The sequence below is a fragment of the Bactrocera oleae genome, chromosome 5 (genome assembly GCF_042242935.1).
Source record: "Bactrocera oleae isolate idBacOlea1 chromosome 5, idBacOlea1, whole genome shotgun sequence".
NCBI classification, from domain to species: Eukaryota; Metazoa; Arthropoda; class Insecta; order Diptera; family Tephritidae; genus Bactrocera; species Bactrocera oleae.
In genome coordinates, this window is record NC_091539.1 from 65,320,356 (window position 1) to 65,337,253 (window position 16,898).

The 16,898-nt window shown below is 33.9% G+C and overlaps 1 protein-coding gene across 1 annotated transcript in view; it reads left to right on the top strand.

The window, feature by feature from the left end:
* Nucleotides 1–16,898, top strand: part of LOC106623700 (uncharacterized) — an 84,374-nt gene that overhangs the window by 21,447 nt on the left and 46,029 nt on the right. Inside the window, exon 2 of the mRNA XM_036368936.2 lies at nucleotides 13,462–14,116. Coding sequence (XP_036224829.2) covers nucleotides 13,610–14,116 — 507 coding nt within the window. The 5' untranslated portion in view covers nucleotides 13,462–13,609. The remainder of the gene's footprint in view (nucleotides 1–13,461; nucleotides 14,117–16,898) is intronic.

The following is a 16,898-nucleotide window of genomic DNA, read 5'->3' on the forward strand; positions in this document are numbered from 1 at the left end:
ATACATATAAGTGTGTGTTAACACATACTTATGCGCCATACGTATTTATAAATTTAAACGGAATTTTATTTTTAATGACCTTTTAAATAAATTGTTTGGTTTTCTTTGTGTGAATGTGTTTTATGTGTGTTGGTAATTATTCGCTTGTGGAAATATGCTTAAATTGCACGCAAATGAAACGGAATGCATGCTTTATCGCGTCAGCTGACACAGCAGAAGCAGCAGGATGCAGGTCAAGTTGTGCAGGTACTACACTGCGTATGAGCAATGTGTGCGCATTAATACTTGCATTAAGAAAGCATCAAGAATGAATGTAATTTAGATAAATATTTTTCGAAGTAAGGGAAGTTTTTCTTGGTGCATTGATTCATTTATATGTTGTTGTTAAATAAAAGCGAAAGCTTGTTATTTGATAAAGTTAGCGGATTATACTAACTTGTGAATTTCAACGAATCAATTTTACTTTTTATATATCGAAATTTTGAAATTGATCTGGTAAAAAGTCTCAGTAATATGAGCGTATTTGTAAGAGTTTTTTAACTTAGTGTAATCGGTTCCTAAAACTTTAAACGCATTTTTTTCGAAACTGTGTTTTAAGAGTCTGTGAGAAAATTTCTCAGAAACGGTTAAACCGATTGAAACTTTTACACAACCTTTTTTGATATATTTGTTAAGTATTATGAAATGTAAATTTCCTCACAAAAAATTACGTTTTGTTGAGAAACCGTCATTTTGTCAATATAAAAGTTTTTATTAGTCCTTCAAACATTACCTGCAATTATTAATAATAATAATAATTTTTTTTTTTTTGGTTTTTGGATTTTGGCTAATTTTAAGCAGAAAAATCTTTCTCACCGCCAGATACGTTTTTTCGAAGGTTCTTCTGGAGATCGGCTAAGGGAACAAGGGAATTTCAAAGTTTTCAAAGTGAATCGCCATACAAACTAGCTGATCGGCATTAAGTGCTTGTATGGAAAACTCTTTCATTTGACGGGATGTCCTTTTGAAATTTTTCATGAGATATTATATAAGGCAATAATGCAATCTCCAAAGAAATTGTTTAGATCGGATCACTATAGCATATAGTTGCCATACAAACTAACCGGAATCAAGTTCTTGTAAGGAATCTTTTGTATTTGTAAAGGTCATTATAGCTTCGGTGCCACCGAAGTTAACGGGTTTTCTTGTTTTTATTTATTCATTAAACAAAATGCGTCTTCGAAAGAAAGTCAGAAAAAAACGCAGCTTTCAGGCTAAGTATGTTTATGAGGGTCCATAGTTAAAACTTCAAATTTTCCCATGCTTTTGGTATCTTCGGTAATTATTGAAAACTAATCGAAATTTAATGCGCTTGACTTAACTATTGTACTTTGTACTCTTTATATCACTTGACACAATTTCCCTTTTCGATATGGATTAGCTGTGAGTTTTTCATATTAATTTAAGGATTTATGTTACATACCCATACAACTACCGAAAATAATTGCTGATATCAATGAACGCACAAAAGTCATGAAAACATTTTAATTATATGTCCACTAACATAACCGTTCGCTCACACAATGGCATGACAGAAGCGTGTATTATGAGCAATAACTGTGCTCACTGCTAATGGCATAACTATTAAGGAACTGCTGTTGAATAAATCATCAATCAAGAAGCAAATAGAGCAGTTAATGTGAGCTGCCCGCATTAAACTACCCAATTTAGGTTATGTTACTTTGAGCCAAAAGAAGCTCGTATTTTCATGGGACTCTATTTAGATATTATGTAGACTACAAATGTATTTAAAGAAGAACTTAAAAAAATCTGTTATAGTTTTATAAGTTCATTTCAATTGACGTCTATAGTATATTCCTGAAAGCCTTAAGAGGGGTTCTTTAATTAGTTGTGGATACCAAGGATATTCTATAATCGTCATAATGATTACTTGTGCTTTAGAAAGGCAGCCCAGAAAAGTTCAAATTTATCCACATGTTTTGTTTGATCTTAATGGAGATGTTTTTTTTTGTACCATTACTGAGCTATTTGGAGATCTTAATGAAGAAATCGGGTGCACTATAATATAACTAATTTTATTTTTTCTTAATTGATTGATTGATATATTCACTACTAAGTTTATTGGCGGTGCTTTCTCTTTGAGTTAGGTGACAAGTACCATTATGAACCATAAACACGGTCAAATAGACCAATTAAATCATCATCCAGCATTTTTTATAGGTCATGAGTGAAAAGAAACTAACTTAACTACCTACATATGTATCACATATAATATATTTTTATGTAATCTAGTAGTTATTCACATAAAAGGACACATTTGAGTTGTCTACGTGCAAGGTGTCAGTTATTTATTAATGCTCATTTGTCTGGAATTTTCTGTTCTCTTCCCATTTGTGGCTCATAAAAAGGAAAACAAATAAAATTATAAATACACTATGTGTACAGAATAAGATATAAACAAAAAGCACAAAAAAAATAGTAGAAAAAAAAAATAAAGTTTAGACCAAGCTTTGCGGCGCTATTTGCTTCTACTCTGTGGGTAATAAGAACTAATGTGCCGAACATTAATATTTGCTTTTTACATATTTACCGTTGTAGTACACAGAAATTGAGGTCCATAGTTTAGTTGTATGGAATGTTGCGACAGATTGATGGCTTGGCTTTTATTTGTAATGTGAAAATATTAACCTAAATTTGTCTTTATACTAGTAGTTGTTGTTATAGTGGAATAAAAAGAAATTGCTTTATGAGTATCTTAGGCATGCATCTTAATGTCCTAATTCGGTTATTTGTGTAGCATTTTATTTCAAAACAAAGTTGGCAAAAATAGTTTGGTCGAGAGCAGCGGCAAGGGAGGATAAAATAGGCTGCAATTTTATGTAAAGATTGATGAATTATAATAAAACTACTGTATGGTGTGTGTGTTGTTTTTAATATTTTGTTTTTGTTAATCTTAAACTCCGAATGCTCCTCTCCTTTTAGAACAACTGCATTATCTTTCTTCCACTCCTTTCTATTAGGAATAATATTAAATCATTACAAGGCGGAATTTACTTAAACATAATAGAAATATATTTTATTTACCTTAGGTTATGGGCTTCTATAAAGTTGCGTCTTTACTTACAATTCAGAGCTGTGGTCTTTGCGCTCTCTCAGGCGATTTTGGCTTCGACTAATACGCGCAGTACCGGCCTTCTTCATGTTAATTTCGAACGGAATTTCTGCATCCTTGCAAATGTCAATCAAGAGACTTCCTCATAATGTAGCCTGGAAACTTTCACAGAGTGTGGCCTATCTAGCGCTATTTTCCGGTTTAGTAATTACTTTAAAAATTTATGCACTTAGATATAATACTATATAAACAACAACAACCACATAGAATTTTTATTGTCTCAATTTCAACATCTAATTGGCAATGAGACCTTAAAACAAAAGACTTTTATATCAAACCGTTCAGCAAAATTAAGCCATATCATATTAGTGCATATATGGTATTCGCAGATACATATATGTTTACATATATGTTTAACATGTTCAGACGATTTTATGTTCGCACATACGATAATGCAGACCTCTAATGTCGCCATATCTTGACTTTACAACCACTTTTACAAAAGAGTATAATCTTATTTTAGTATCAAGGAATTTATACAAGCACTTACAGACATACATATATGTATGTATGGTAGTTAAAATCGATATTACTCCCATGATATTTTCTGCATACAAATATGGTATACTTGTATATATAGTAGTAGTTCCGCTTTAAATTTCATGCATAGTGAATGCGATCGCGTATCCATATTCACCATACTCAATTGACATTTGATGCCGGAGTGCGAGCATCTAACTGTTTGTATTGATATAAAAATGTATACTATATACGAGTATATACGATATATGTGTGTGCTTATAGTTTTACCAATATATTTTTCCAGCTCTAAACGAATTGCTAACCCTGGCAATTGAGTGTCAAACTGAAAAGCGTCGCTAATGGCAATGCCAACAAAGATTTCCTTATTGTCGCACCATTTTGTTTACGAGTGCAATCGACTAGCGTAACTGTATGCACATGCTGACAGCTTTGTACACAGTTATACAGATATATTATAAATATATATATTTACATATATTTGAAGTTATTGAGCGCTAGCGAGTACGAGAATAATAAAATAAAAGCAGAGATGATAGCAAAAATGAAACAAAACGAAGAAAACTAAATGCAATATAACATAAATGGATCTCAAGCTGCGTCAGGTAACATAATCAAATTGAATTGTGTTGTATTGCCAACACGAGAATAGCTGAAGGATATAAAGTGACAGACCAAGTGTTGTTCAACTGACGACATTAGATGTTTGTGTGTACGTAACTGTGCAAAATAATACTCAAATATACAAAAAAAAAATCATATTTAAAAGTAATTGTTGTTGTATGCTTCTTGTATGAGTGATCGTAATGGTATTATAGAATTTCTCAGTGTTAAGCTTTTACTATAAATTGGCTAAGAAGCTTTGATAGCTTGTCTTGAATTTTATTAAAATGCGAAAGTATTGCCTAGATAGTATTTCACATTTAAACAACCGATATTGTGTGGCTCAGATTGATGGACTGGATTTCATATAAGCTTCGAGATAGTACCTTAAGTAGTCAACTCATTATACTTTTCAGACATGACGAAGATATTAGTAATATTTAATTGTAGTGATGGAAATTACGTCTCAGTCTTAATAAGAGCGAAATCATTCAACAACCATACCCACTTGCAATAGAATACTATTTTAAATGTTTTTAAATTAAGACATCGGGCTAAAGCAATGACGAAAAGTAGTCGAAATCGAACAAAACTTTCTCAAGCCCCTACACACCGAAAATAAACAAGACTGAACGTATCGATAACTTTATATAAAAAATATCAGCAAATTGTAAAATATCTTAATGAAAGGAAATCAACTTTTTAAAAACGCCGTAGTTTTCGCGCTCATAATGTGATCTAGTGTTCAAAACAGTTTAAAAAAGGGTCAGTGCTTCCCTGACTTACATACTGTCTGATCAAATTTGACCTGGATTGGTCCACTGGTAAACTAGGAGCGCAAATCGAGTCGATAATTTTTCTTTATTTTTAGATTGGTAATTTTTTTTATGTTAGTGTGAAGCTTGTCTGTAGTAAAAGGGTTGCTCTGCTTGACTTTATGCCGTATAAATCAATATATGTGAGATATTTTACTGAATTTAAAGTTTTTTGATCACATAGTGGTTTAGCGCCATAAATAAATGAAATCGGGTGCAGAGCTACCACTAGCTCCCATATACCTTATTTTAAGATATTTACTCCTCTTTTCTATACTATGACCGAATATATTGGTTAATATATACGACATTTTAGTGGCAACATGCTTTCTCAGACATCTTGCAGTTTGGCACTAAAATTTTAAGAAATTGGTTAAAAACTCCATAACAATCCCATCTCTGTGGTTGTACAATAAACCGATAAACAATTTACGTTAATTAAAAAACTAAAAATTATCGATATTTTAAACAGTTAGTGCAGCTGCTCAGTTCAATCAGCATTATTCGTTTGTTTGAAAACGCTTTTTTTCAAAACCTCAATTTTTCTCAAAATTGCATTAGTGATTACTCAAAAGACAAAAGATTCGATCACTATCAATTTGTTTTTTTCTCTTTTAATGTTTAGTAAAGGGCTTTGCATACAATGGTGTAGCAGATCCAAATTTTTGGAGATCAAAAGCTACCAAAACTTTGAGTTTTTATTAATTAGTCAATTATTGATTTTTTTTTAACTTAGGTTAGTGTACGTACTATATTTTCTAGAGATATATTTTTTTATGTTTCATCTATGGAGAGCATAATCACTGCGGCAGAACAACAGAAGCAACATTATTTCTACAATGTTTTCCTAAATATTGCACTTTCTTAGTGGTACATTTAGTATTTTTAATTTTTTTATTAATACATATGTATTTACATCGTCCAATGAATAATTCACTTGCTCGAGCTGTGCCTTCAATTAGCCTGATTCTGAAAACCCATATATATTCGCTGATTCTGTACATAACTATGTAGTTGATGAATTGTATTTTTATCTCAAAACAATTACAAGCAACACACTCGTACATGAGTGCTCTCCAAATGCATTTGATAATTTTAACAACACATATTATATAAATAATTACATGCTTGCTGAGTGGTGGGCAATTTTAAAATAATTGCAAAAATAATAAACCGCATACTTGAGTTGAAAACAACACAATATAACTAAGTAGAAATAAAAGTATGCATGTAAGTATGTATGTACCATATGTAAGTACATATCTATGTATGTTTGTAAGAAGAACAATGCTAATTGCATGTTAGGCCGTTAGATTGGTGAAAGTGTGGAGATAGCGGTTGATTGCTCATACAATGTTGAGTGTTTGGAGCAAACACACATACTTACACACACACATACACAATATTCATACAGAACTTAACGCTGTGCAAACAAATAATTAAATACTCCAACATATTCATATGTTTTCGTAAAAAGAGCTTAAATGTGTAATATATATGTTGTTTTTACAAATTATTTTTTTAAGTAAAACACACTTTTACATAAGCATTAGAGTATAAATGCATGTAAGGCCACACGAAATCGCATTAAATATGTAGACATATAGCCGCATGTTAATAATGAAGCACCAGGCATAGTATTTTGGTGAATCAAGCTTTACTCAAGTGATGGAATTTTTTTTTTGCTCAAAACATGGATAAGAGTTTAAATTTCATTTCAGTTTTCTTCTTATTTATAGACTTTCATAATTTGCTTAAAAGTAATGAATTTATATAACTTTCGTTTTTTTGATGGCAACGAAATAGTGTTACGCAACGAAATCACGTCACGATCGCAGTATACCGTGAGTCACCAAAATGAGGGCTGCTAAAATTTACATCTACAAGTTTTGTGAGCTTTTCAATGCAATACTTGAATGCTTGAAAGCAAAAGTGTTAAAATGCAGTAGATAAATCAAATAGTTGAAAATAATTTTTAGGGAGGGTCGCCAGCATGATTGTAATTTTAAATCTAAAAAGTTGATAAGTCAAAGAAATTAGTACATTATGGGTAACGAACTGTGTAGCTTTAAAAATGCTTATGGTTGAAAATATTGTTGATGTGGGTTGCCACGCTTTCAAAATTTACAACCTATAAAAAACTATTATTTAAATTAATTGAATTGAAATTTTTCTGTGTATAATGTTATCAAAAAAATAGTCAGTAATAATTACTTGTATTTTTGTTTTTTGACACCCAAAGCACAGGGGAGCCGTCACTGACTACATTGTTCGTCAAGTTACTTCTCCCAATTAAACATGAATAATAATGAAGACACTTATATTGAGGTTATGTTGGATATGATCTCTGCATAACACTCTAATGATCTATGCATAACACTCTAACATAACTTAATTATATATATTTTCCATAAAATATACTCATGGAATTGCGTCAAGAAAGTTTAGATAGATTTCTCGTTACTTTATAGCTGTAAATATTTCTTAATTCCATGTCCGTGTCCTGAAAATACCTTAGAAATATCCGCTTATAACATAGGTGCATCTAACAGCTTTGTTAGCAGTATATAACAACTCAAGGAAGTTTGAAAAATGCAGTTTATTTTTCTAAATTCTCAAGTTGATCCCAGTAATAGTTTTGGAGGTACAGTTTTGAAAATTAGCGCGCTCGAGGTCAGCTATATGGTCATTTAAAATTTTAAACGCGAATTTCTCGAAACTGTGTTTTCAAAGTCGGTTGTCCGGATTTCTCGCTAACTACTTAACCGATCTTTTAGCAAAAAAACGTTAATAATATTTGCGTTTTATTCTAAACGTCTGCCAAAAATACAATTTTCACTTTATTTGTTTTTTCTGCGTCCAATATCTAGTTAAAGGCCTTCGTTCAAACACCTTGCTTTTTTTTTTACTTATGATGATCCTGTCAGAAGTTCTGCTGCTTTCCGAGAGACTGCCGGAAATGACGTCGTAACGACTAAATTTTAAATATTTTCCCATGAAAATTTCACAAAATCTTTGTCAAATATGTATTTTTGGAATAATAAAAAGTTTGAATAAAATATTTCATTTTTTATATGATAAAAAAAATAATTGAAAAAAGGACGTTTTTTGCTTGACGAAACCCATTTAACCCCTTAAAGAAGCTAAAAATAATTGCGTTGGGAGATTTTTCATCGAGAGTTGTCTAGCATAATTTCTGGTATTCTATTAATTACCTTATTCACTAAAAAAAAACTTTGGAATTCGTCTTCTTTTAAATCTGTAGAGAATTACTAGTTAAAATATGGCAACTCTGACTTTCATTTTGTAGATAAGTATTAACTTTTCTATTAAAATAAATTTGTATGCATCATAAATTTATGCAACTTCCATTAAACAACTGACAACAAAAACTCATGTATGCCTTAAATAAGCTGCATACATACACATACATACATACATACAAGAAAGCACGTGATGAAACTTAAACACAATATTGTTTTTGTTTTGGTTTAGCTAACATTCTCTACTTTTACTAAAATGAGTGGAAGCAGCAAACTTTATGCAACTAAGTTGAATATAAGCATAAGTGCAGGCTTCAAGGCAGACACACATACACACACACGCATATTTATTAATGTTAATGTTACTTTGGTGTTGAAAATCTGCACATTTCAAAGTTGAGAGTGATGAGAATAATGGAAAATAATTTTAAACTATTGAACGCCACTCAAGCATGACGCACCGTATGTCAAACAAAGTAGCCACATCTGCTGCTAATGCTGCTGCTATCATGGCATACGCTTTCGTCTTTCTGGCGTCTATTTTATTACCGGCGTTGCTGTAAAGCTGCTCGGAATGCATGTAAACGAATGTGTGTGCGTGTTGCATGTTGCACATTGCAAGTTGTTGCATCTGTCTCAGTTATTACAACATTACTGCTGGCGTTGCGCATTTGCCGTTATCGCTCGACTGCAGCTGCGTGCAAATTGCATTGGACACACATGCACACACACAAACAGACGCACAAACACATATACGCCGGAACATTCATAAAAATCACTGCAAATAAATCATTTCCACTATAATAAACTCAAGTGATAGCAAAGCGTTGCATATGTTCCAGGCGCTTGGCTGAATATGGCAGACACACACACACACATATTATATATATATATATATATTATTTTTTTGTAACCCAGCTGCAGTGCATGTCGCACAAAGAGAAGCAGAATTGGCTAACAAGCTAACCGAGTGCTTTATGTGAATTTATGCTATGAAACACTCCACACACAAACATATATGCATGTGTGTGTGTGCTTGCGATCTAAATGAGCGCACAAACGAGACGTATATGTGCCAGAGTGACGTGTGACGTTGACGTTGCATAGAAGTGCTCTGCCACACAAAGCGCATTTCAAATGGGCGAAAAACCCACAGGATGTGTGGAGAAATTACAATAAAAAGGCACAACAACAAGAAAAATTGAAATATAGTAAGAATAAATAAGTGAACTTAAAAACTTGCAGAACATTGTTAGCAAGTACATGGGTAATTTGCGGTACAAAAAGTCTATAGCAAACTCATATAACGGTATAGAGGGCTATAAAGGGTTATGCGGTACGGTTAGGACATAATTGTTACTTGCGAGTGACAATGGGTCAGCTTTTCTGCAACAAAAAAAAAATACAGTGAGTTTTTAAAATAGATTTGAAAGCTTTAGTGAAAGCTTTTAAAGCTTAGCGAAAGCTTTCGAAAGGATACGACTAGAAATTACTTAAATTAAAAATATATTTTATATACACAAAGTTTTTTTCGAGAGCTTTTGCTAATTTTTCTGCTAAAGAATGCTTAAAAACGTTCATAAAAATAAATTTGTATTACGTCATATCCAAAAATTAATCTTTTTTTCTTTCTTTTATATTTATAAAATTTTTCTAAAGCTTTCGCTAAACTTTCTGCTTAAAAAACCTTCATAAAAATAAATTTGTAATACAAAATGTACATAAGTTACCGAAACATAAAAAAGCTTTTCGAAAGCTTTCGCTAAACTTTCTTTTGAAAAATTTGAACAAGCGGTGTTAAAATGTCTTTCTATTACAAAATCTTTTATCCGAAATCTTTTGACACGAGGCAAGCAGTAATATAGCTTCAAGTATATTTATGACCAATAAGAATAGTAAGTTTTTAAATTGCACGCAGAATAGAAATTTTGTATTTGTACATTTATTCGTATTCCAGAACATTTTTCGCAGTTGAGCTTTATCGTTACGGTAACCAAGAGCAGATTTTGTACAGAGAGTTCGAAAATGGAATCTACTAACTACATCGGCTTCGCTTTAGGACCAGAGCTAGGCCAATTAACATACTCAAACTGTTCTCGAATATTCTTGATCAAGGCTGTACCACCAGCGGAACCAGGTTTAAAAACATTTAACTTTCTGCTTCGATATGGATAATAATGACAGTTTCGGTTCTAATTCCAATGGAGTACAAATTTCTTTGGTTGACACTTAAAACTATATGTACACAGATCTTTCTTTAATTATGCTAAATAACCAGCTATTGATAAAATATAAATAAATAAATAAATTTTTTGCTTACCAAATTATGTCACCCTGTACCACCATCAGCATGCATGCACATAAGTGAGTAAGTGTTCCAGAACAACGGCTGTCAAGAGGCACATCACGTGCTCGACCAAATTCGTTGTGGCATGTGTGCTGGCAGGCGGCAAGTAATGTGCTCCTCCTCCACTACTCCTTGCACGCCCACACACTCACTCACTCGGCTTGTGGCAGTAATGGCTGTGGCAGAAGAAAACTTGGCAGACCCATTTCTACTAAGAGTCAGCTCCATATGACGTAGTAGCTGTCGTTCTTGTTTTTTTTTTTTGAGTAGTTGTTGTTTTTTGCGATTTTCCTCGTCTTTGTTGGAGCTGCCGTTGGCAAGCTGTGCGGTTTTGTGGCAACAATATATGCAGGTCGTTGCACTCGCCGCCGCTGACAGGTCATCGCCAACAAACACAACATACTCATATGAAACATGCTGCATGCAACCTGCTGCACAAGTCCAATAAAGAAACACGTAGCGAGACACAAATATGTCAGCTTTAATGCATGTGTGTGTGTGTATGTGTGTGTACTTGTGGGCAGCTGAGGGCTGTTTGTAGTACCCTCCGCAAGCAGTCAATAACAGGCAACAAATTAAGGGTAATAAATTGAACGGAAGTTGCCGCTTTTTGCTGCAAAATGAAAAGTGCAACACACACACACATATATATACACGGACACACGAGAGCTAGCAAGAAAAACCACTGCTATTCACTGGTTGAATAGCCGCAAGCCGATACAAAAAATTGCTCCTTAGCGAGCATTTGTGTGTGGCAAGACAAACGGAAAAAATGTGGAAAGGTTGTTGGGAAAAATTCCACGTGCCACATTTGCCGCCATTGCCGCTGCCCACACACCCACACGCACACATATAAGCAGGTGGGTATGTAAAAGCTTCTTCACTATAATTCCAGCGCAACGTGCCAGCAACAACAGCAACAAGGCAAAATCTGCGTTATTTGCATCGTTTTTTATTTGTGTCGCTCTCTATGCAGCCTTCGAAGGCGCAAACTATTGGCAACTTTTTGTGCTGCGCTGTGAAAATGCTCACTTCCGCTTGCTGTTTCAGCGAAAATAAAGAAATCAGCTACCGGCGCGGGCCCACGAACCACCTTATAGCATAAACTTTCAACTCAACTGAAAGGAAACGGAAATGGCTTGGTTGCTGTTGTTTTTGCTGCTGCAGTAGCTGATTGGCGCTACCAGCGTTACTGTCTACTGTCTGCGGCAAGTGCGCGCGAAAATGCCGTTTCTACAAGTCACTTGAGAATTGCATTCGAAATTCTGGAAAAAACATTTTTTAGCTGCTCTCAGGTCGCTCCCCTTCGATTGTGTACCTCAATTGGCCATAAATTGAGCGAAGTGGGTAAACATAGAGTTTATAAAGAAAACCAACCGTGCATTGTTGCTGCAATTCCCTTTTGTAGTTGTTGCAGCAATTCTTTCTTCTAAAGTTGTTGTGTGTGGTTTCTTCTCTAGCAGCTATAAATATCGCCATGCTCTCGAGTGCATATTGGGAGCAATTTAGCTTTTCAATAATATACAGTTTTTCTTAGTAAGTCCGGAGGTATTACAAGGTGCGTATGGCATTAGCCGAAGTGCTATTTGAAATACTAATGAGTATTTGTGAATTATATTAATAGACTGAGTTGAAAATAGACTTTTCCTTGAAGTCGTATTTTTTCGTACTATAGTAGAGCTTTCAGTGTTGTTGCTTTTATTTTTATACATTGATTTGGATAAAACTAATTTTCCACAAATTTCGTAAAATCTAGAAAATATCTATTTAAATGATCAGCGTGACGACCTGAGTCGATTTAACCAAGCCTCTATGGTGTTATTTAAAACATGTGATTTTCAAGAAGAAATATAACGCAAGTAATATACTGTTATGTCCAAGTATTCAGCTTTATTATAAAAATGAGAGTTTGCCATTATTTTTTAAAAATTATTTCGAACAAGTGACCACCGGTACCGGCACGAATAAGTTCTAGCAAGAGAGCTATTTTCGACCACTTTTTGCATATGTCAGTATGTCAGATATAGCGCCCTAAATATTCTTCTTAAAAGGCGTCAATCGTCTTGCTCTTATCTGTGTAGACAAGCGACTTAACATAACCACATAAAAAATAGTCCAACGGTGTTAAATCGCACGGTCTCGGAGGCCACGCCACAGGCCTACGACGTGAAATAATGCGCTCACCAAAAGTTTCCTTCAATAAAATTATTGTTTTGTAGGCTGTATGGTATGTAGCGCCGACTTGTTGGAACCACAGGTCGTCCACATCAACATCCTTCAATTCAGACACGAAAAAGTCATTAATCATAGCTTTATAGCGTTCCCCGTTGACTGTAACATCATGAACGGCTCAATTTTTAAAGAAATATAGTAAAATAGTTCCCTCTGCAGATAGAGCACACCACTGACTGTTGTAGAATGTAACGGCGACTCAGCAATGGCTTGTGAATTATCATCCCCTAAAATGCGGCAATTTTATTTATTAACGTACCAATTCAACCAAAAAAAGGGTTTGTTTATCGCTAAACAAAATTTTATTGTGGAAATATATATAGTTAGGGTTGCCAATATGGAAACATGTTGCTTATCGATAATGTATTGTATTTCCGCTACTTCTGGAAGAGGTTTTATATTAAGTAGTGTTGCATACAAGTATAAACATATACACATTATTTATAAAAGTATAAAATGTTAATAATTTATTTCCTAATAATTCAACTTATTTCACATAAAAACTTCCAATTTCACGCTGATCAAATCACTTTTTTTTCTTCCTTGCAGTTACATACATAGATGTTTCGATGTCTCGTTAAATTCCACTAAAACTCTTCTGCGTACTTAAGCAGTCATCGGCAACCTACAGCCGTTGCTACAATTGAACATTAAATCACTTAAGAAACAACAAAAATAGCAATAGAAATCAATAAAAATGCGTTCCTCTCCCTACGCCTATCACATCGCCAACGATCTGAGCGAAGAGGAGGCAGATGGCGATGCACTGGACTATCACATGGCAGCGGCCATTAGCTCGAACCATCGGCATCAACAGCAACAACAAATAGAATTGAAATTGAAAGACATACCAGAGAAGTATTTGATGGTGATTGCTCACTTCCTGTCGGGCGATTTCAATGACACCGAAACGATGGACCGCCTTAACGGGCCCATACTGAAAGCGAGCATTAAGTCCGTCTATTGGCTGTTCCTCATCCAGTATGCGTTGCTGGCGTTGGCCGGTATTGCCATGAATGTCAGCATTATCGCGTATGCGATGTACCATCGCCTCTACAAGGATGTGACGCACGCATTCATCGTTAATTTGGCGTTGTGCCATTTGGTGCAGTGTGCGCTGGTGTTGCCCATCACATTGATGGTGATGCTCATACAGAATTGGATATTCGGACAATTTTTGTGCTTCTTTCTGCCAATGCTGCAGGTGAGTGCGAGAAGAGAAGTGGTGGAAAATTTTTATGTTGAAGTGTTGATGAGGTTAGAGATGTTAGATTGTTAGTTGACTATAGATAAAATGAAGAATGAAAATGAATAAGTAGTTTTGTCATAGAAAGCAATATATTGAAATAATTCTGCAGAAGTTTTGGGTTATGTATTGTATAATTTATATTTAAGTTGAAATAAATATTTATGTTAAAAAAAATATACTCTAATATAATTCATGAAACAACGAGATCATATTGTTCGCGTTTAGATAGAATATAAGGCATCAATTATCAGATAATTAGAGATTAAGATATTATATTATATTATATATTATATTATAATTAAGTATCAGATTAAGTTGTCAGATTATCCTTCGCAAGATTATCAATGAAAAATTGTTGTAAAGTGCAGTGATTTTTAGAAAAGCTTCGATGAGTCTACGAGACTTTAGGGATTTAAAAAAAATTCCTCTTATTACAGACGACTAAAGGAGGATTCCCTCAGACTAAGAGCTGATTGCGCTGCCAGTTGCATACAGAACAAGTCTTTTGGCAGTAAATGTTAAATGACGTTTAGTGCCTGACTTGACTTCACTGATGTATATATGGTAGTAGCTCCTCTTCGTGTACTTTCCATACGCCTTACCGTATTTATTTCTCGTTATTGGCCACCATACCAATATACTTGTACTGTCCATTACTTGGCTCTAACTACATTTGTGGTTGGAAAATCACGACTAGTATTGATGAATTTTGAATAAGATGTTGAGTTCTGCGATTGTGAATCTAAACCTCTACTGTCTAGAACATGTCGTCAAGCAGTGACACCAGACTTCATTTGTATTTTGGGTTGTCATTTAATTAACATGTTTTTTATTAAATTTCAACATAATAACACATTTTAACAAAAAAAATTTCATATTCGTAAAGTTGAGCCCTTGAACTTTACTAAACTCTAAGACTTCTATATCGTTACAAGAAATGTAGTCACAGCAATTTAAAATTAATTTTATTGCAAGCTCTTTCTCCAAAAATTTCCAAATTTATCACTTATTCAAATATTTACATAACTGCTATGTATATCTATATATTCATATGGAATGCGTCAGGTTAAAATTCATTTGTGGCAATTTGTTACAAGATTCGGTTAGTAATAGTTTTAAAGTACTTTAAAAATGCTTCATATAATTATATAATATTTTAAAAGATATTTTGTACATAAAAATATGGCAACTTCATTGAAGGTTTTCAAATTATTTTTCATAATATTTACTTACGGCAACATTTAGCCTTAGACCCTTTCGATTTCAAAAGCAAAATATGTGCTAAATTCAATACCTATACATATATGCTAGGTCGTAGTCGAACTAAATTTATTAAAAGTCCAATTCAATTCAGATACAATACAGTACAATTAGCTTTTACAAAATTATGCATTGATTCACTAGAAAATTTCCAGACACAAGAAAACAACTACGCTCTAATTTAATATTTCCTGAGAATGCCTAATCAAATAAATTTAAGCGAACAAACAGTTTACAAATTGTGCGAAAATCGAATTTGAAGTAAATAACAACATTTCTATAATATTTTGCACACCTTTGCTAAAAAAAAAAAAAATTATTTCAGTGCGGCTACGAAAGTGAAAAGGTAATAGAAGTAAGTTACGTATACGCAGTGTAGCACGGGTACGTCTGAAAAGCAATATGCATCTGACAGCTACGAGTATTTGCCATTTATGTGCGTGTGACACACAACTCTACATTTTTTTTCTTGCATACATATACACACATACATAAACATACATACTTGTATATAAATCAATAGGAGTATATGCCCACACCCACAAGCACCATTGAGGTCGGTGCGGCTAAGTGGACGTCGGCCGCTGTCACTTGTAATTGTCGTTATATCTATAAAACTGTTGTTGTGGAAATAAAATTTAATTCACATTGTTATTTCATGTGAGCACTACACTCAATGGCCGCAACTCAGCATGATGGGCATTTAGCCGGTTGGCGGCACTGTCCGCAGTTTAACCACACTGACATTTACACACATACATATATTATATGCGAGACCTGCGAGACAATAGCAGTTAATTTTTCAACACATTTTAGCTGCCTTGTCATTCCTTCATACTCTCATCATCCTGGAAATGGCATTTTTGACACGTGCTGGGAGGCACAAAAGCTTTGAAAGTGGAAACATAAAATTTATGTAGAGGTTTCACTTTCACTACCTTCAGCGCCTTCACTCTCACTCTAGTTTTCTCGCTTTGTCTTTCTCAGCTGTGGTTGCGATGACGCGCTTGTGGGTATATTCTGCACATTTATCGATAACATTCATTAGCGATAATTGCTTTCATTTTCAACGCGTTTCGCGCTACAAAGTCAAAGTGCTGGTAATAGATAGGACAGACAATAGGGAGCAACAACAAAAACTGGAAGACATAAATTAAATTAACTTAAACGCATTTTGCTGCTGTGTAAGCGTATGAGTGAGCAACAGCTGTTGTCTTTACACTCACACACACATACACAAATATAAATATTGTACTTTGACTCGCCGTCGTAGCTCATTACTCCCGATGCCAGTGACACATGCTAACTACAGCAGTTAGCTTTTGCTTCGTTTTATTTTAGTTTCAACAGCTTTAAGAAATGAAAATTCTTTTGCCACCCTCTTCAAATATTAAATTGCCAAAGTTATGGGTATTATTTTTTTGTTTCGTGTTGTTGTTCACCTTGCCTTGCCCTGGTGAATATTGCGTTTTTTTGT